The 22,423-nt window shown below is 39.6% G+C and overlaps 1 protein-coding gene across 2 annotated transcripts in view; it reads left to right on the top strand.

Annotated features, from left to right (window-relative positions):
* SPIDR (scaffold protein involved in DNA repair) overlaps positions 1 to 22,423 on the top strand; it is a 389,493-nt gene that overhangs the window by 138,241 nt on the left and 228,829 nt on the right. For both annotated transcript variants that reach the window (XM_058668602.1, XM_058668603.1), the window contains exon 8: positions 811 to 1,030. In XM_058668602.1, coding sequence (XP_058524585.1) covers positions 811 to 1,030 — 220 coding nt within the window. The remainder of the gene's footprint in view (positions 1 to 810; positions 1,031 to 22,423) is intronic.

Genomic DNA, 22,423 nt, shown 5'->3' on the forward strand with positions numbered 1-22,423 from the left:
AAAGGACCTCCTTTTGGTTTCTTCATTCCTTCTTACGTAGTTGAGATCCTTCACCTGGTACACAAAGATATGATTCCCTCATTTCAGCACTATTTTGTTCTAATGTATGCAGACATCACAGCTTACTTGTTGTATGGCACATCCCATGGTTTCTGGGTACATACCTAGAGTTTCTAGGTGTTAGAGTGTGCATGCTTTGATTTAATTATCATAGATGTTTGCTAGGGCATGTGGCATGACCTCCATTTGATACATGAGAAAACCAAGTTGTTGAAATACTGTGTAGTTCAGCAGAGTTAGGAGAGCCAGTAGTTAAATCCAAGTCAGACAACACCTGTTTAAATTTAACACCCAGCAGCCCATGTAAATCCTCACCTTTCAAGCTTTTTGATCATCACACCTTGCAATCAGCCAGTAATATGCATGCCTTCAAAGCACAGGGTCAAAACAGGTAATGAGAAGAGAAAAAGGTCAGCAATAATTGTGTTCTCTTTGCTGTGGCTGTTCAAAGTGTTCAAACTCTGGCATAAAACATGCTCTGAAATGATGGATCATAAGGTATCTGTATACACAGCACCACTTTTTTTATGCTGCTTAAAATGCTGTGTTAAATGTTGTGTGCCAACGTACTTTAAAGAAAGGCATAAGAGTAAGCATGATAGTGTCTGTATTTTACTTTGCAGAGTATGTAGGCCGTTTTCCTCAACTGAAGAGTTATCCAATTGTGAATCCTTTTCATAACACCTTTTTCATACTTGAAGCATATTTTAGACTTTATTTTTGTTTTTTGTTCTTTTCTTCAACTTCCAGGTGGGCAATCTAGTGTATTAATTGTGAAAATTCTGGAGCTGCATGAGGAATGTACCATCCAGGTTGCTCTGTGTCAGCAGTTAGGAGGGCCACCAACTGCCAGCCCCTCCCAAGGTGTGGCATCCGGGCCTGGAGCCAATTTGAAGGTTCTGTTCACCAAGGAGACTGCAGGATACCTCAGGGGGCGTCCCCAGGACATCATCCACATCTTCCCTCCCTGGTGAGTACAAATAGCTGGGTCCAGCAGCCAGCAACTGGGAGTCTGTCTCAGAAGGCATTTTTATCAGCCACATTTTTGTCACGTTATTATAGAGAAATGCAGGGGAGGAAAGCCAGGACTTGACATAGGGTTTATGTAACAGAAGCACCGGGTTGTCTCTGATGATGACTTGTTTGTACATCTGGAAGCAGATGGTGGCAGTTGGGGTAAGTGATGGAGAAACAACCATATCAAGATTCCTGCCTACGCAGTGTGTTGTTATAAGGTATTGTTTTTATTCTTCTCAGAAAGATTATTTAAAGGAGAGACATTATGTAACAATAGGATAATACATACTAACATAATATTTCTTTGCTAGTCACTTGAATGGGAGGATGAAAGGCTTGAATTAAAACATAATAAAATTTGAACACTAGATGCACAAGTGGTTATCATTGGATCAGAAATTATATTCCTGGATTCCACTTTAGTTTTTTCTTCCATGAAATACTAAGAAAAGAATAAAATAATACTACTTTTGAGGGAATGTTTGTCCTTATTATAAGAACTAATTACTAATTTTATTGGCAGTTTTTTAAAGTGTCATTCACCTGTGAAAGTCTTAGATTCCTAAACTTGGAAGTGACTTACAGATCCTTCATTATCCTCCCCCAACCCCACGCCTGCCAAAGGAGTTATCCTTTTAGTTCATTTATAAGGAGGGTTCTGCATATCTTGGTGTCCAAAGTGACTTCCACTGGATACTCCCAGAAGTCCTTTGTGTGAGAGCTGTGAGTGCTTATGCGTCACTCATTTGTGGTTTTCTTTCCCCGTCGTCTTCATTCCTGCCTGTATTTAATACTAATAATTCTCAAATGTTAGTGGAAGTACAGTTGGTATTTTTCTTGTCTGTGTTTCACAAGCATTGACCTGACTATACTTTGATATATAATCTTTGACTTCCTCTGGGACATTATCTTATAATAATATGGATATGTATAAAAGATACTGTCAATGTTTACTCAAAACATCTAAAATCTAAATGCAGCTTTAAAGTAACCATTAACATGGGTTGGATTAAAGTTACTGTACATCTTGGCAGTATATGGTAATTGAATACAGTGATGTAGTTATGTATGTCCGTGTCTAAAATATATCCACATTGCACTGTTGCACAGATTAGGTCCTAAAACAGTACAACACTTGGGGTCCCTGGGGTAGTAGGAGGAACACTTGGATTTTCATGGCAGAAGCACCGGTCAGGAGGCCTGCGGTAGGAGAAACATTCAGGATTCCTTGGGTGGGAGGGGAAATTAGAGTCTCCGTAAAGCAGGTGGAACAGTGGGGATCCATGGATATGAAGTGCAGTTCTTATTCCAACAGTCCTTACCACCAAGCAAGCGACTGTACACTTGGTGTTGGTTAACTCAGGTGATTTTTTTTTTATGATTACACATTTCTTTATTACCTTCATTATTGAGTATGTATATGCATGGTTTACAACATGCAGAAAATACTGGACATTTAGTTTACTCAGGGATATTCACAATTGAAGGTTTTTAAATGTTAGAGACAACAAATAAAAAGCACATTAGCCAAACCTTTGGGTCAGATCTAACCATTAAAAATAGACGATCACAAATAATCATGGCTCAATTATTGGAAACAGTAAACCAAAAGACGCTTTCCCCAAGACACATAAAATTTTCATTAAGGTCAGTTAATACAGTACGGAGAAACCGTGATAACAAGGATTAGCACATGACATTAGCAACCCTTTTTTAAACATATGGCCATTTATTGATTGCTGGAAATACAGTCTATTGAGACTACATGCATGTTTCTGGGGGGAGAAATCAACTAAATCTGAAGCGAAGTTACTCAACAAGCCTGCTGTGAGTTAATAAGGAAGCACAGAGCACACCCAAAGGCACAGCACGGAAGACTCGGCTAGTCAAACTGAGTTCTTAGACTCCTTTGGAGTTGCTAAGGCTTTTGGAGCTGACTTAATCCTAACTACTTGGGAATTATCAGGAAGGACAGATCAGTCTGACTCTAGTTAAGAGGAAGGTTGTGAGTCACTGAAATGTACCCCCTTCCAATTATGCTCTTACTTCACATTCTTTCAACAATTCCTTAATTCCTTATTTTCTATTTTTTTTTTAAACATTTCTTCTGGGTTGATCCCCAGGCCAGAGGATTATAAGCAGTTAATTGTGACAGTTAGCATTATGTGACAGTTTCATAGGCTCTGGGAATTTCCCCACCCCTCCCCTCCCCCTCCCCTCCCCCCTGGTGGATTCCTCCACCTTGATGCAGCATTACAGTTCAAATTCAATCAAGATTCTTTCCTTGCAAACATATACTAAGCATGGAGTCCAGCTAATTATTGTCCAGATGGGTTGAACAGTTTCTTGGGGAGACCATTTCTGGTCTGAAGTCAGAGCTGGTATAATATCATCACAGTCAATTAAGAGTCCCAATATAACATCAACAGCAATTTGCAATATTATGGAATTGACATGGTTTTGAGTAACCAGTATGTTAAAAAAAAAAAAAAAAACAAGTCCTAACCACAACCTATGATTAGCTCATTGACATCTCAATTTTAGTTTATATACAGGACCGGACCGGCTGCTATATACCTTGAAAAGGCTATAGGGTACCATTCAGCTGTCTCGTGTCTATTTCATTTTAGTATTTAGCCATTTGTTGTGTTGAAGTATAATTTTGTTGATCTTGGCAGATTTTGGGATAATCTAGACTGGCTTGTAACTCTAACAAGATATTTGTCAACATTTAAGGTGCAGAACATTTTTTTGGGGGGGTGGGGTGTGCAGGAAAATCCCCAACACCATGGTGAGGAGTGACTAATCTTTGTGTCCCACCCAGCAAGGCATGAGCCAATCCACGCCAGCTCTTTCCTGTCAGATTTCAAGCTCTACTTTCTGTTGTTTGTCTATTTATTTTAGGTTTTTTTTTTTTTTTTTTTAGTTTGTATGATTGTTTGTTTGCTGTGAGGGGTTTTCGAAGCGATCCCGATGGTCACTGCGAGGGAGGGCGGGGGTCCAGAGGTGGAGCCAGGCTCGGACCAGAGAAAGCTCTCCTCCCTGGTCCCGAAGGACATTTATAACTCAGGTGATTCTAACAAAACAACAAAGACGTGGTAGCTTAGACAACAATAATTTACTTCTGATTCTGAAAGTTGGAAGTTCACGATCAAGGGTTGGCATGGTTGGCATTACTGGTTTCTGCTGAGGCTTCTCAGTAGCTAGCATGTCCTCACTTGTTCTTTCTTCGTATGTGTGCATCCCTGATGTCTCCGTGAATGTCTGTATTTCATCATAAGAACGTGTTGGATTGGCTCAAGACCCACCCTAGAGGCCTCATTTTACCCTAATTATTTCTTTCAAAGTCCTGGGATTATAGCTTCAACATAAGTATGAAATGGACACAGTTCATAGTCATAAAAAAAATTTCCTCTGCTGAGTCTGTCAATTTTGTGAAGAGATTAAATCAGCTGATTTTTGTTCCCTCATGTGTCTCAGAAAAACTTATTTGACAGCCTCCTAATTCTTTAATTACATCTCAGTTTCTAATTTTGGTTAAAACAATATTCTCTTAAAAAGCAGAAATAGTACTTGTAGAAGGAGAAATGGATAGATTTTTGAATGACAGGTTTATCAGTATGCTGGTATAGATGGTTTATAACATGTATCTAATGGTTTGAAGCTTCTGCTTTTTAATTAAGACTTCCTCTTCTTTATCAAAATGTGTATTGAAGTCACACTAGATGCCACTTAAAAATACTATGCAATTAATGGGGAAAAATACCAAATTGTTTGAAAAGGATTGGATAATTTGTCTTTTTTAATGGAAACTTGGCATGTCATAGTAGGTTTTTTTTTTCTTTGTAGACCATCTATTCTTTTGCTGCTCTAGCCTTCATCCTTAAACTATTTTTCAGCATGGGGATTTTCTTTTTTTCAAGAAATCAGTAGTCTTGGGCCCAGTGCAGTAACATAGCAGCTATAATCCTTGTCTTGCATAAGCCAGAATCCCATATGGGCACCAATTCTAATCCCGGCAGCCCCTCTTCCCATCCAGTTCTTTGCTTGTGGCCTGGAAAGGCAGTTGAGGATGGCCTAAAGCCTTGGGACCATGCACCCATGTGGAAGACCTGGAGGAGGCTGCTGGCTCCTAGCTTTGGCTCAGCTCAGCTCCAGCCATTGTAGCCACTCAGGGAGTGAATCAGTAGAGGGAAGATCTTCCTCTGTCTCCTTTCTCTGTATATCTGACTCTCCAATAAAAATAAAATAAGTCTTTTTTTAAAAAAATCAGTAGTCTTATGTATACTTGTATTTGTTCTTTAGTCACAAATTCATGTGTCAATACAATGACTGCTTGCCCCAATGACCTTAGAGGTCTCTGTAAATGTTACATAATAAGTTGAATTCCTTATTGAATTCCTGTGAGATGTAGTCCTTTGGCCTAACCAATGTGAAAATGAGCATAGACATAAAATACCTTGCCTAGGATATTTACATTATAAAATAAGCAGAATTACATTATAGTAAGAAACTTCTTTTTTTAAAAAAAGTGTTGATCTGTGAATTTTAAAACATATGAAAGTAGAGTAATGAACTCCATATCTGTACCACAAAGCTTAAACTTTCATTAATTACTGAATAAACATTTTCACTGCTGATGGAAATTGAAACCTTTAAATATAATTATAAGAAACAACTCTCAAGTTGAACACAAATAGTGCAGAAATGTAAATGAAGGACGTTCTGTGATGATATTTGATGAGAGAATGTAGAACATCTTGCTGATTGGGTGTTCCTAATACCAAATCTAATTGCCATAGTGAAGGCCAGGAAAATGTTGAAGATGTGATCATTTGTGTAGGGGCCCCCAGCCTACCTGTTACCTCATTTGCACACTCAGTAGTATATATTGGTACTGTGGCAAATACTTGTCTTCCCCCCAGAATGTGCATCCTAATTAGAGGAAGAGTGATATGTGACACAATTAATTTTCTGTTGCAATAAAAAAAAAATACCTGAAAATGGATAATACCTGAGACTTGGAGGCTGAGAAGTCCCAAAATGTGGTGCTAGCATCCACTCAGCATGTGATGAGGACATCATGCCACATTGGCACATGGCAGAGTGTCACCTGCTGTGACAAGCCAGCCTGTTGACTCAAGTCTCTTCCTCTTAGCATGGGCTCTTAATTACCATTGAGGGGTCCATTCATATAATCCGAAACACCTCCCAAAAGCCCCATCTCCAAACAACATTAACAAATGACTGTGGAGACTAATTTTCCAACACTTAAGTTCTAAGTGTACAACCAGACCGCTGCGCTAACTTTTGCTGTGATCACGAATATCTCTCTCTGTCAGTAAATTCATGTAATTATTTTCTGAAAAAATTTAATTACTTTACTTGAAAGAGGTTAAAAAAATAACAACAAAAGAAAACAGAGAATTCTCAGCCCCACAAATGCCTGAAGCAGCCCATAACAGCTAAAACTCGCAGGCTCGAACTCACTTATCAGCCTCAGGGAGCCAACCTGAGTCATTACCGACTGACTCCTGAGGCAGAATTGGGATTGCACCAGGACTCAAACTCAAGACACTCCAATGTGGAATACAGGTATCTCCCATCCAAGTACTAACCAGGCCCAACCCTGCTTAATTTACGAGATCGGGCATGTTCAGGGTGGTATGGCTGTAGACCAGGTATCTCAACAAATGTTTTAACCACTAGGCCAGATGTCTGCTCCTAATTTGTCACTTTTTAATGATTACTTAGTATTTTGCTATATGGAAATATAATTTAAGCAGTCTTTTATTTCTATTGTGGCCTGTTTTAAATGGTGTATGGATGAAATAGGCATCCTTATATTCTGATTGTGTTCTTGGGGTATTTCTAGAAGTAGAAACTCTTGGTCATGGAGAGTTTTTAAGCCTGGCAGGGTTGTCACCTTAGTAAATTATGAAGGTTGTACCCTGCTATCAGTTTTTCAAGCATACAGCAGCAGGACATGCAATGTTTTTGTTTTTGTTGTTGTTTTGTTTTGTTTTGTTTTGTTTTATGGCTGAACAGCCTGATACAATTTCTTTATCCCTTTCATATTCTTAGCATGTAGCACATATCAGTCTGTTTGATATCATAAGCAACTCTTTAGTAGACGCTGCTTTATATGTATAGTTTGGCACGTGCTTCAGAGTGTCTTCCAGAGTGGATTCTAGGAACTGTGTTAGGAGGTTAAAGAGCGTGTGGTTTGCTGTTGCTGCTGTGACTCCTTAAGTTGATCAAGTTTATAACCCTCACTGGACTAGCTTGTACTTGTCAGCTTGAATCCTTTCATGAGATTTATAAACTGGCAACTACATCTTTTTTTCAAATTGTTTTGCTTAACTTTTATTTATGCATTTGTTAGAATCCTGTGGACCTTCTTGTCAATTTGCGTCTTTGCCTTACACGATAATACTTTGTTTATACAGATAAAAGCATTTACAATTTTTGGTTTTCTTACCAATGATTATGCTTCCTTATGTGATTTATGTCATAGCTTTGATTAAAGCTTGCAAATCAATATTTTCTTCCCTGCTCTATGTCCATGGCCTAAAATAAAGCTTAAAATAGACAGTCAATGACTAGGTTTTTTTTTTAATTTTTAATTATTAGAAAGAGTATCAGAGAGGGGAAGACACGGAGAGAGATTTCTGCTTCCCATTGGTTCCCTCTCAAAAAAGCCATAACAGACAACTGGGCAGGTCTGAAGCCCAGGATTCTGCTTTCTCCAAGGGGTAGACAGTCACCTGTTGCCTTCCCAGGCGCATTAACAGGAAGCTGGATCAGAAGCAGAGCAACCAGGACTTCAACTGGCACTCTTGATATGGAATGTTGATATTGTTACAGTTTAATCACTGCGCCACAACTTTCAGTACGAAGATACAGTCAGTCAACTTTCTTGTGCTGTCATTTTCAGTAGGAAGACCATTGATTTTTACATTTGAAAAACTTTTACTTATTAAATACTAGACCTTGACTAGAAATGAGAAAATGAGAAATACAGTGTGTCAAAGGAATGACTGCTCTTAAGAAGCCCAGAATATGGTAAAAGAGGAAGTTGTAAAAGACAGCTGAGTGTACCAACAAGTAGAGGCAAGTAAGGATACCGAGACTACAGGCACTGTTTGGCAGGGTGGTCACATTTATAAATGGAATATATTTGTGTGCTGGGGAGGAAAATGAAATGGGGTATGTAGAGCAGCTTCCTAGCAGTGTTGATACTCATCTAAGCTTTAGCAGCTATGTTGGAAACAGCCAGGGGAAGAGAGAATAACTAGTAGAAAAATATTTGAAGAGGTAAGGAGTGAAATTTTATTAAATTTGATATAAAGCATTAATCTACTTTTGAATCTCAATTAACTCCAAGCAGAATAAACATACTCCAAGCAAATTTAAAGCTAAACACTTTTCAGTGAAATGCCAAACCTCAACGAGAACATTCAAAACAGTGAGAAAGAAGTGATTTGTCCTATACAGGGGAGCCTCAATAATACTGAGAACTGATTAGTCCTCCACGGTAGAGGCCAGAAGGCAATAGGATGATATAGTTTCAGTCCTTACAGGAAAAGAAAAAAAAGCCTACCAACCAAGACTGTATATCTAACAGTTATCTTCCAAGAAAAAGAAGCAATTAAGACAATTCCAGATAAGCAAAAAGCTGAGGAAACTAATTCATTACTAAAGAAATGTGAAAAGGAGTCCTTCAGGCTGGGATGAAACGATGCCACACAGGAACTTGAACACAAAAGAAGGAATACTGGTAGAGGCAGTTACAAAAGTAAATATCAAAACAATTGTTATTAGTTACAATTTGAGTATTGCTTGTAATTTCTCAATAGATAAGCATGTGTGGCAGTAATGAAATAATTAAAGAAATGGGAAATAATAGATAAGTGGGAGGAGTAAGTATTGTCAGTGACCACATGAGATTTATAATGAGGGACTGGCAGCACAGTGACTTAGTGGACTAATCTTTCACCTGCAGTGCTGGCATCCCACATGGGTGCTAGTGCAAGTCCCAGCTGCTCTACTTCCCCTCCAGCTCCTACTTGTGGCCTGGAAAGTAGCAGAGTATGGACCAAAGTCTTAACACTGATCCCATGTGGGGACCCAGAAGAAGCTCCTGGCTCCTGGTTTCAGATCGCCTCAGCTCTGGCCATCACTGCCATTTGAGGGGTGATCATTCTAAAATCTGACTTACCAAAAAAAAAAAAGAATAAATGAAATTTTTACTATTAAAAGATAGATGTTGGTAGATAGGCTTAATAAAAGAATCCATCTATATGTAGTCCACAAGACTCATTTTAAATGTAAAGACATAAAATGGATAAAAGAATGGAAAATATATACTTTGCAAATAGAAACTAAAAGAGACAGTAACATCTGACATGTTACTGTCAGATGAAAATAAATTTTAACTTTAAAAGATTACAAGAGATAAAAAGATGTAGTATGTTGATGAAATATTCAATCTGGCAAGAAGATGTAAAAATTCTAAAATGTATATACCTTTTTTAAAAAGCTCAAAATATATGATTTAAAAATTGACAGAATTAGGGCCTGGCGCCATGGCCTAGCGGCTAAAATCCTCGCCTTGAATGCCCCGGGATCCCATATGGGTGCCGGTTCTAATCCCGGCAGCTCCACTTCCCATCCAGCTCCCTGCTTGTGGCCTGAGAAAGCAGTCGAGGACGGCCCTATGCATTGGGACCCTGCACCCATGTGGGAAACCCGGAAGAGGTTCCTGGTTCCCGGCTTCGGATTGGCGCAGCACCGGCCGTTGCGGCTCACTTAGGCAGTGAATCATCGGAGTGAAGATCTACCTCTCTCTGTCTCTCCTCCTCTCTGTACATCTGACTTTGTAATAAAATAAATAAATCTTTAAAAAAATAAAAATAAATAAAAATTGACAGAATTAAAGGGTAAAAGTTCTCTACAGTTATAAATGGCAACTTCAAAACTCTGCTTTCAAAGATGAATAGACAAAAAATATAGATAAGAAACTAGAGGATATGAACACTATAAAACCAGTTACATACACAGAGAATTCCACTCAGGTGTGATGTAATACTTGTTTTTTTCTTAAATTAACACAGAAGGCTCTCCAGATTAGGCCACATATTAAGACATAAAACAAGTTGTCAGTGTGAATTGCATTCCCTTAATAGTCATATGCTGAAGTTCTAACTTCCATTACAGCTCAGGATGGATGTTCATTAGAGATAATAGCTTTTAAAGAGTAATTTTAGTTGAATAACATCATAGAGACAACTTATAATCGAGCATGACTAATATCCTTACAAGAAGTAGAAGAGAGCGGGACCAGTGCACAGGCTAACCCTCTGCCTTATGGGTCAGGCATCCCATATGGGCTGTGGTTCATATCCTAGCTGTTCCACTTCCCATCTAGTTCCCTACTTGTGGCCTGGGAAAGCAGCAGACGATGGTCCAAAGCCTTGGAACCCTGCACCTACATGGGAGAACCAGAAGAAAGTCCCGGCTCCTGGCTTTGGATCAGCTCAGCTCTGGCCGTAGTTGTGGTTTCAGAGGTGAGCCAGGAGATGGAAGACCTTAAAAAGAAAAAGAAAGAAAAAGTAGAAGAGACACTAATGATGGGTGCATTCAGGGGAAGTTCCAGGTAAGAATACGCAGAGCTGCCAACAAAGGGGAGACGCTTCAGAGGAACCAAGCATACTAACTTTGATATTGGACTTCAGCATCTGGAACTGTGAGAAAATAAACTTTGGTTGTTTAAGTCACCCAGTCTGTGTTTTTTCGTGTTATCCCCAGCAAACTACTATACAAAATCTTAGTGTAGTGGCACAGAGGGACAGAGAAGAGGAGACAGAGAGTAAGATCTTCTGTCCGTTGATTCACTCCCCCAAGCAGCCGCAGCAGCTGGAGCTAAGCCGATCTGAAGCCAGGAGCCAAAGCCTCCTCCAGGTCTCCCACGTGGATACAGGGTTCCAAGGCTCTAGGCTATCCTCAACTGTTTTCCCAGGCCACAAACAGGGAGCTGAGTGGGAGTGGGGCTGCCGGGATTAGATCCAGTGCCTATATGGGATCCTGTTGCGGGCAGGGTGAATACTTCAGCAGCTAGGCTATCGCTCCGGGCCCTATCCATGAAGGTTTAAGACCTCACTGAAAACTATTAAACATTGCTTAAAGAAAGTAAAAATGGAGTGACACTATGGAATAATAGTTTAAGCCTCTGTTTGGGGTGCCTGCATCACATATGGATAATGGTTTGAGTCTCAGCTGCTCCACCTCTGATCTGTCTCCCTGCTAATTGCCTGGGAAAGCAGCAGAGGATGACCCAAGTCTATTGGCCCATGCAACCATGTGGGAGACCTGGATGAAAGTCCACATTGCTGGCTTCAGACCAGCCCAGCTCCAGCCATTACAGGCATTTGGGGAATGAATCAGAATATAGATATCTCTGTCTGTCTGTCTCCTTCTCTCTCTTTTTTACTCTGTCTTTCCATCTTTTTTCTCTCTCTGTAAATGTGCCTATCAATAAAAATAAATAAATAAATCTATTTTTAAAGTAAATTAAAGAAGACAAAAATAAATGGAAATCCATGCTTATGAATTGAAGGCCTTAACATTGTTGACAGTACCCTTGCCAGCAAAGTAATTTGTAAATTGAATGCTGTCCCTTTCAGAATTCCAATGATTTTTTAGTAGAAAAATAAAGCTGTCCTAAAATGCATAAAAAAATATCAGGGCACCCCAAATATGAAATAAATAATAATGAAAAAAATAAATTCAGAATACAAATCTTAGTGCAAAGCTATAATGATTAAAGCTATACGGAATTGTTGTAAGAACTGAGATATAGATTGATGGAATAAAATAAACAGCCCAAGAGTAAAATCATTTCCTTTACAATGAAATGAGTTTTGACAAAGTGGTTAATGCAATTAAATGATAGTCTTTTCAACAAATGAATATGGGAGTATTTAGTAGCAATAGGCCATGTATGATACCACAGTCTTATACACACTATCTTTAAAGTTTCACTGGAAGTAAGTCAGAGACCTAAGTTGAAGAGTATAAAACCATAAAACTTTTGGATGAAAATATCAGAGAAAATCCTTATGACATTGGATTTAGCAGTAGCTTCTTGGATATGACTCTAGAAGCACAGAAAACAACTACAAAAATAGATGAATTATTCTCCATCAAAATAAAAAAGTTTTGTGCATGAAATGACACTGTGAAGAGTGAAAAGACAACCTACAGATATGAAAAAAATACTAGTGTATCATGTATGTGCTCAAAGATTAATACCAATGCTAGGGATATATTTGAAACAAATAAGATACTCCAAAAGATTATTGTACTTTAAAGTTCATAGCAGTATTTACGATAGTCATTGGCATGTAGATACAGTAAAATACTATTCTTCCCTGAAAAGGCATGTAATTCTGCAGCAGATGTTTGATACAGTAGTCAGGGCATTGGTTGAGTTACCAAATCACATACTGTTATGGCCAGGTTCTGAAGAGTCCTGGTTCTCCTCCCAGTCCCAGCTTCCTGCTAGTACATGCTTTCTCAGAAGCAACAGGTGATAGCTCAGACGATGGGGCCCTACTACTCCTGACTCAGATTGAGTTCATTCCTGGCTCCCAGTTTCAGCTTGACCAGTCCTACCTGTTCTAGCCATTTGAAGAGTAAACCAGCAGATGAACACTCTCCCTGCCCATCTGTCTGTCTCTCTCTGCCTCTCAAATAAGTGATTATGAAAAGAAAAAATTCTGATATATGCACCAATACTGATGAACTTTGAGATCATTGAGTGAAATATTTCAGTCACAGAAGAACAAATATCACTTAGTTCTGCTTGTCTGAGTTCTATAGAATAACAAATTCATAGAGAGCACAGTTGAGGTGACCAGGTTAGACTGAAGACTTATTATTTAATAGATATAAAGTGTCTCTTTGGATTAATGAGACAGTTCTGGCAACAGATAGTATCGATGGTTATTACAACCTTGAGCATGTACTTGATATCTATTAATTTTCCACTTTAAAATGGCTAGGATGGTAAAATTTATATATGTTTTATCATAAAGTAATGGGTATAAAAAAAGAAGGCAATTAGACTGAAAGAAAATTTTCGAGAGAAGTAGGACATAATTTTGCAGAATATAATGAATCTCAAAGACTAAGTAAAACACTGCTTGCTGAGGTCACACATGTAGAGTAAACCAAGTGAGACAGACTTGTGTCTGAATGAGTATGGTTAAGATGAGAAAGTCCTGTGTTTCATCTGCCGAGAGCAAAGTCTATTTACTTCAGAGGAACTAGACACCACCAATGGCAAAGCATGTGTTTTCTGATGCAACAACACAAGTGATGACTTGTCAGAGACATGAGGCATTTTTGACCCAGCTTTGAAGTCCTGTTAAGAACTTGATGGTTAAAGCAATATACTGGCGGTTAAATATTAAACATTATTGAATGAATGGAATGTTTCATATCTAATGCCACCTCCCAATTGGTCCGCTCGTATTCTTTATCGCAAAGGTAAAGAGTGGAAAAGCAAACAGAAGGAAATTCACTGTTTAAAATGTTTTTTGCTTTCTGACCTTACTCTTCTGAGGTGAGGCATTAATCAGCACAAGTTCTAAAGTCCTGGCCACACGTGTGGCCTGTGCGACGCCAGATGCTGAGGGTATGCCAGCCACCACAGTCTCCAGTGTTGCCACTTACTGCACAGGGGCACACTGTGACTCATCAGGTCAAATAAGGTAGTGTATCTTATCATTTTTAAAAGATTTTGTTTATTTAATTTATTTGAAAAGCAGCAAGACAGAGGTCTTTCAACCACAGGTTCACTCCCCAAATGATTGCAATCCACATGGAAGAACCATGCTGAAGGCAGGAGCTGAGAACTTAGTTTGAGTCTCCCACGTTGGTAGCAGAGACCGAAGTACTTGAGTCATCACCTGTTGCCTTCTGGGGTGCACATGAACAGAAAGCTGGTGTGTCAGACTGAGGCACATCAATATGGGATGAGGGCATACCAAACAACATCAACCACTGTGCCAACTACCCACCCCTATTTTATAATTTAATATGGATTTACTTTTGCTTAAAAGGTCTTGGAAACATTATTCTCTTGTTTTCTGTGTGTCCACATCATCACAAAATCACAACATCCTGTGCTTGGCATGTGTTTCAGCCAGAGTGAAATTTTTCATGAATTTTTCTAACTTATTTTCTTCAATGTAAAGATGACAAGCTGTAGGATAAATGCAAAGAGTCGAAATATAAGTGACCTTTGACCAGGCTCATTCTCAAAATGGCAGTGGCGTTCTGTGGCCGCAGAAGGTCTGTGCTGTTTCTGCCTTCCGTAGGCACTATGCTTTCTTCCTGGAATGTCCTTTCACATCCCTGCTGTGCCTGACAACCTCCTAATTCTCCTGCTCCTTTTCGTTGTACCTTGCTTGTTGTCTTTCGAACGCCACACAAACTTGTGTGTACTTTCCACTTGGGCTCCTTGTAGCACATTTGGAGTGTGTCTGTAGTGTCATTTTTGCTTTCCCTGCTCTGTTGCTGAGCTTCTTGGTTGCAACAAGTATGATTTGTGGCTTAAGTGGAAATCTCGGGTTTGTAAGAACAGCCTAACCATGTTTTCTCCTTATTTTCCCCCAGAGTCTCAAAATTAGATGCTACTTGTTTCTGCAGAAGCAGAGGGAGAATGGGAATTTATGTGCTAGTATTTGTAGCTGTCCAAGTTCATGGGTTAGTGGATCTTTCTACCCGAGCAAATACCTGGATGGTCTGAAAGGTTCCATTCTCATCCACCGAGAGGAAGAAGAAGGTCAGCAGTAGGAGGGGTGGGTGATCTTTACCAGATCAGAACACTTCCCTGCTGTTTGTGCCACGCAGGCAGAATACTTAGGAGCAGTTGCAGCAGCTGGGCCCACAGCTGCTCTCATGTAAGATAGCTTCTCTCTCTCTGCATGCTTAGGGATATGTGCAGGCCATGCAGGTTCCTTACTGGGTAAAAAAAAAAGAGAGAGAGAGAGAGAACATTCCGCTTGTCTGATGAATGACTGCTATGTGGGAGCCTTTATTCCATGTGTGACCACAAATACTTAGTGTAGTAGAACAGTACAAATTTTGTATAAAATAGATCTTCTTTTAATACTATGTAGGAAATTCATGCAGGAATATATTCTGAAAAGTTAATAAATGAGCATATGTTTATTATAAGATGACCTAATTATTTTTCTCAGCTAAAAAAATATTATTCCTATCTGCTTTAGGGATATTATGCCTTAACAAGATTATAAAGGCTAGAACAGCAATGCCCAGAAGATTGTTCCAGCTCCAGTCCTAACATCACACTCTCAGCGCTGGCTCTAAGCATGGTGCTTCCTCTAGAGGGATGGGAGGGCAGCCTTTCGCCTCTAGGGGACCTGTGGAGCCATCACGTTGCCTGTGCCTATGCCTGTTTGCTCTTTCAGACAAGTCAAGAATGTATAATTACACTTCTCAATCTCTTCTCCCTTGCCTTGGTGAACTCCAGAGCTTTCTTGCTAGCAACAGAAAACATCAACTCCTGTCTGATTTAATCCTGACATCAAGAATCCTAAGGATGTTAGAATTTATTTCATTAAGAATGGAACCCGGTTCTTCAGAGTTCATTTACTACCTGCGTGCTTTATAAGATGTGAGTAGAATTTGTCATTCCTGTTCTACAGTTGAAAAGAACAGAGCTTAGACAACCTAAGGGTATTGGATTTTCCAGAAGCAATTAAGTGAGTCTATAGCTGAGTCAAAATTCTAGATTCAGATCTGCTTGGGTTGTGATCATTGTCATTTTTGTTGTTGTTCAGTAGTTACATGAACACTAAGTTCCTGAAAATCAGAGGTCCTGTAGACCTCTGGGATAGCAACTCTGCTTTCTGAATGTGTTTCCTAGAGACGAAAATGGACATCCCAACCCCGCAACTTAAAAGTAGCAGTATTATCCTTACATGCTGCTTACAAGACAGGTGTAGCTGAGTTCTAGCCTGCTTTGGCCACATCTTGAATTCAAGAGAGCTAGAAGGCCAGTGTGGCAGCTTCAGCACTGGTACTCACATGTTTATTTTATCGTATAATTCTTTTCTATCTGTCATGTAAGAGTCAAACTATATATTGAGGAATAGAGGTATGTTTCTTAAATTGTTGTTTTGTAATTAAAATTATCAAAAGACCATACAGTGATTCTTAAAGCTGTGTGCTAATTTAAAAAATAAATTCTAGAAGTGAGCTTTGTGGCACAGTAGGCTAACTCCTGCTTGCAGTGCTACCATACCATATCAGAGTACTGTTTGAGTACCAGTTTCTCTGCTTTCAGTCCAGCTCCTTGCCAAGTTTCTCTCTCTCTCCCCCTCTCTCTTTCCCTCCCTGCCTCCCTCCACCTTGTGTGTATAGTTCTGTCTTCCTCTACCCCTGTCATTCTGCCTTTCAAATGAATATATAAGTCTTTATAAAAATGCTATTCTAATAAATTTCCAGGAAAATAACACTTTGATAATTCTTCAGTATTCTCCAACTTCATACATAACTATGTAAGCTAAGCATGTGAACATAACCTTTTAATGAAAAACAAACAAAAAAAGACACAGAAGGCAGTATGCTTTTTGCCTTTTACATTTCTTGGAAAATAAATTGCTGATTTCATGTGCAGTTTTAAATAAAGAGGAGAGTAAACAATAGTTGTGTTAATATTTGAGCCAAGAAGGCATATGTAAAATGATCCAAAATAAGAAGAGACAGATGGTTAGAATTTCACTATCTAAACTGTGATATACAGCATTATAACAGGGGGGAAAAACAGTCTATTTTCTTACTTACTGATTTTATTTTAGCAAAGATATCTTAACATCTTTGAAAATATGATTACAGATTATCTCAGAGAAAAATGTAAGTTGTTAGAATTATCTCTTTGAGATTTTTCTTTTAGAAATTGATCATAGCACTCACTCAATAATCTATGACCATCAGACAGGACCAGCTTAAGAATAGCCATTATAGCTAAAAAAATTTAACTTGAAAAATTGTGAAGCATGTGTATTTTGAGTAAAGACCCTTGGAAGAAGCTCAGAATGTTACTATCCTTTTTTTAAAAAGATTTGTTTTTATTTTTATTTGAAAGCCAGAGTTACACAGAGAGGAGAGACAGAAAGATCTTATATCTACTGATTCACTCCACAAATGGCCACAATGGTCACAATGGCCAAAGCTGAGCCAATCGGGAGCCAGGAGTTTCTTCCGGGTCTCCCACATGGATACAGGGCCCTAAGGACTTGAGCCGTCCTCTGCTGCTTTTCCAGGCCATAGGCAGGAAACAGGATTAAACTGGAGCAACCAGAACACAATCTGGCACCACAGGTGGAGGCTTAGCCTACTACACCATGGCCCCAGCCCCACTAAAGCAGCTATTTTCACTTGGCATGGTTAGGTCCTATAGATATCACATCAATGTGTGATAGCCTTTTGGAGCTGTGAGTTTAACCATTAAACAACTGAAAGTATTGATTCGCGGACAAACGTCCAGGTCAGCTGTACCCAAATGTGATTTCATGTGGAGTTAGAGTGTTCTTCCACATTTAGAAGGCAAAGTTGAAAGAGAACTGGGATTGGAGAATGGGATCTTGGGTTTTAAGGCTTCTGGATAATTGCTGTGTGACTGAAATTAGACATTCCCGTGTTGCCACAAATTTTTTATTCTTACAGAGTATTAATAGTTATCTGAGTAGGCTGTTAGGGGGCTGTTACGAAAAGATGATATAAAATCACCCAGCAAACACTAAATCACTAAACAGCAGTCACTCAATAGGAAATGGTGAGTTGGACTCCCTTCTGAAGTTGGAAGGTTGGTCAGTGGCTTCTCAGTTATGCTGTTCCTGGGTGTCACTTGTTTCTTCTTCCTGCAAGACATTGCACCCTGAATAATTTTACACCCACCTCTGGCCCAGTTCTTCTGATTCTTTTTGGACCAAAGACTGTACGTTTTAAGTTATCAGGTCATACATGTTTGCCTTTCAGTTATACATCCTGTCTTGATCCAAAATTGATTTTAATTAGCTTACAAAAACTCAAAGCATACAGATTTGTGTGTAAGAAAAGTAAGCAGGCAGTGAAAACAGAGAGGGCATAACACTTGTGCTTGGGGCTCTGCCTATAGACAGGTCCATTACACAACAATATCTGGGAGTGAAACCTCACAAAAATCTTATATAGGAGAAGAGCTAATACAGAAATACTATAGGATATCAAATGCAATAACCTGTTTAATGATGCTTAATTCTCTTAATATCTGTTGGTGCAAACTACCAGCATGATGGCTCCATGATACTCAATACATTTGTAGATTCCTATAATATTTACTGGCCCTCTATTAAGGGAGTTTTTTGGGAGATTTCAGAACATAGTTTCTTTTTTAAGAAAAAAATTTTTTCATTGTCATTGTTTATTTTATTTGAAAGCCAGAGGTACAGAGAGAAAAACAAATAGTGGGAGATCTTACATCAGGCTTGTCTGCAGGACCAGAAGTTAAGCCACCGGGATCCAAACCCAGTGCCTATATGACAGTGCCACAGGCAGAGGCTTTGCCTATGACACCATGGCACCAGTTCATGAGCAGTTTCTTAATAGCAAAATGGAAATAAAGATGAAATTCTCTTGTTAATGAGTCAATGTAGCAGGTCCTAGCATCTATCCATAGGAGATGCTCAGTAAATTTTAGGTATTTCATTATTCTTAGTAATTGGTTATGTTTTCTATAGTCGTCATAATAATTTTAGAAAATCTAATCCTGATGCATCTAATTCAGGGACGCTCTTTAAGAGTGTTTAAGGAGAAGAGTAGAAAAGTCAAAGCTTTAAGCTACCATGCAATAAAAACTACCTCTTGTAGATTTAAAATATCAAATGCCAGTGATTTGAAATTACTGCTGACATACTTTTCACCTAATAGTTTTAGAGAGCCAGGTGCTGCAGATGCAGTCATGTTAAGACTGATGGCATTGTCAGTCCTGTAAGCAGGTGGCTACAGCATTTTGGGGGAGAATAGGCCAACACACATGCAGGGGAAGGGGAAGGCAGAGGGGGCCCATGGGATGGCTGCCCTCAGGAAGGGGAGCTGCAGTGAATTGGGAAGCATGAGTTGAAGGGCGCAGCAAGGGAACACATCTAGGGGTAAAATCTTTCATGAATGGAATGAAAGGGCAAATGTCAGAAAGGAATGACACAGTCTGTGTAAAAAGGCATCAGAGAGCAAACATGTGGTATGTGTTGCAGACAGCCCATAGAGGTACTGTGAAGGATGAGTTGAGTGGGCCACCCATTAAACCTGGCAACAGGTACACCCCCTGAGGAGATTTTTGTGAGAATCTTTTTGGCAGTGAGAGGAGTCAGAAGTAGGGGGAGAGGTGACAGGTCCTGAGAACCCAAGGAGGGTGAAGGCTAGCAGTAGCAGTTTTTAGTTTGAAAGTTTGGGGCTGGCATAACTAGATAGATTATGGCATGTTTACAAAGATGCAAAAAATCAACAGACAGGTTCAGGAGATTCTTCAGTTTCTAGATAAGCATAAATTGAACAGCTGTTCTTTAAAAGTTGGCTGAAGGGCCTGGTGTGGTAGCCTAGCAGCTAAATCCTCGCCTTGAACAAGCCAGGATCCCATATGGGCACTGGTTCTAATCCTGGCAACTCCACTTCCCATCCAGCTCCCTGCTTGTGGCCTGGGAGAGCGGTCAAGGACGGCGCAAAGCCTTGGGGCCCTGCACCCACGTGGGAGACCTGGAGGAAAGTTCCTAGCTTCTGGCTTTGGATCAGCACAGCACTGGCCATTGCAGTCACTTAGGGAGTGAATAATCAGACGAAAGATCTTCCTCTCTGTCTCTCCTCCTCTGTGTATATCTGACTTTGCAATAAAAAAAAAAAATCTTTTTAAAAAAAGAAAGAATTTATTGAAAAATTTGAAAAAATAAAAGTTGGCTGACTTGAGTTGCTGATTGTGAGTCGCCCAAGAGCATGCACCCAGAACATTCACTCAGAACCTTGTTGAGCTGCATTTGACATTTGGACTTCATACTGAACTCAGACACTTAACTCAAGCCTTCTAGTTTCTTGCCCATAGGTAATCACATTTCTCTCTCTCTCTCAAGATTCATTTATTTTACTTGAAAGAGTTACAGAGACAGAGATCTTCTAACCCCTGGCTCACTCCCCAGTGACTGCAATGGTCAGAGCTGTGCCACTTTGGAGCTGGAAGCCAGGAGCTTTTTCTAGGTCTTCACATGGATGCAGGGGTCCAAGGACTTGAGCCATCCTCCACTGCTTTCTAAGGCCTTAAGCAGAAAGTGGGACTGAATTGAAGCAGCCAGAACATGACCTGGCAACACAGGTGCGGGCTTACATGATTTTCTCTCAAATGATTGTTTGTTCTGTTCAGGTTAAGAAGGCATTCATGTTATCCAGAGTCAAGTCAAAAGGTGGAATTTTAAGAAAGGGCTGTAAGGCACAATTCTGTTTCACTTTGTAATAAGTCATGTGTTGGGAGCTCTGAATCCACCATAGGCGCCTTGTCACAGACAGGCTCCTTTGATAAGCTCAAAGCACAGCCCAGAAGACTTTCACGGTACAAGCCACAATGCAGACACGGATCTAGATGCAGTGCTTTTTCCTGCAGTGATGAGCAGTTGTTGGAAAGCAGCCTAGAAACTGTTGCTCTTTCCCACACCAGAACATGGGAAGCTAGGGCAAGCTGTTAATAGGGAATCTGACACACACTGAAGGTGTATGTGGCAATAAGCTGATAGAATCATGATTGCAGTGAAGTGAGGCTTACCAACTTAAAAGCTAGAATAACTGCGCTGAATTGCTGAGCAGTATCTAGTAAAACTGAGCAGTTCAAGTCCAAAATTCTAGGAAGACTGTGATACTTCTTTACTTACCACTGTGTTTCCTTTAGTTTGTTCTTTAAATGATGGTTGGTTAAATCATCTGGCTTACTCTAAGGCAGAACATTTAAGACATTTCAAATTTCAAGGTCTTTTGTCTGATTAGACTTCAAACTTTAAAATGACTCTCAGTAAAAAGGAAGAGATGGTAGCCACCAGCCTAAAAGGTTTCATCTCATTTGAGGCTTATAATGAAAAATAATTTCTTAGAGACTTTCTTCTCCTCTTTTACCAATATTTGCCCAATAAATCGAAATACCTCCATTTACTGTTCATGGTGCCTAGGTACCGCGTGTCAGGTAGAATGTTACTAAAGATTGGGAGGTTAATGTAAAGAAAGGATGAAATAGATTTAGTATACAAAGCAAGTTAGAAAGGAAATAATTTATCAGCTGCTTCATTTAACATGTTACCATGTACTGTTCATAGAACCAATTAAAGACCGTTTCTGTTGTTCCTTACTGTATGAGTATTCAGTGTTTTTGTTCGATCACTCTGTCCTAGTATAGAGATCTAGGATTAAAAGATCCTAAGTCCCTAGATGTAATAGCATGAACCATTTTATTAAAATGTAAGATCTTGAAACTTTCCAGCTCTTACAGATGAGGAAATTCCAAGCATTCTGCTATAACAGATAGTGTTAGTGGGTAGATGGTAGATGACGTCAAATATCAGAATGGTAAACAGCTTTATTCACATAAACTGAACATGTACAATCTGGGATCAAGTGTTCTCACTGCTGTCAGTGATCAGCAGATGGACAGCCTGTATATGTTCTGTTGTGGCCTGGCTGGGGACTTGAGAGCTTATGCGGGGTACAGCTGAAAAGTCGGAAGAGGCCCAATCCCTGGTCCTTCAAATGCAGGCCACCTGAGACAGCAGGGAAGGTTCATGTTTCTGATTCCAGGAACTCTTTGAGATGATTCTTCTCTGTTCTTTTATAGCAGTTAATCTTTTTTCTTGGGAACAGCTTTGTTTATCACAAGAGAACTGTAGCCCACATGTTAACAAGGTCGTTTGATGTCCAAGCCTTAGAGGCCTTAATACTAATTCCAATAATGCTGGCAGTACTTTTCCGATGGAATGTAACAGCAAAAGCTAGGGATGATAGCAAGTTCATTCCAGATACTTGGTAAGGAGTAACTCAGAGCCAACTGCCATTGTGGGATGACTTAATACTTGTACAGGACAAGACAAGAACCTCCTGCGCTAGAACCGTCCTGTGGCATTAGTCTGTAGGGTGTGCTGACTGCTATTATCATCTGACTGATGTGCTTGTCACTGTATTATGACTGTTGTAAGGTGTAGTGCGATTTTCTGATCATTTCAGGCAGGGTTGGTAGTATATGAGAAAACTC

Source organism: Ochotona princeps, chromosome 9 (genome assembly GCF_030435755.1).
Source record: "Ochotona princeps isolate mOchPri1 chromosome 9, mOchPri1.hap1, whole genome shotgun sequence".
In the NCBI taxonomy this organism is placed as follows: domain Eukaryota; kingdom Metazoa; phylum Chordata; class Mammalia; order Lagomorpha; family Ochotonidae; genus Ochotona; species Ochotona princeps.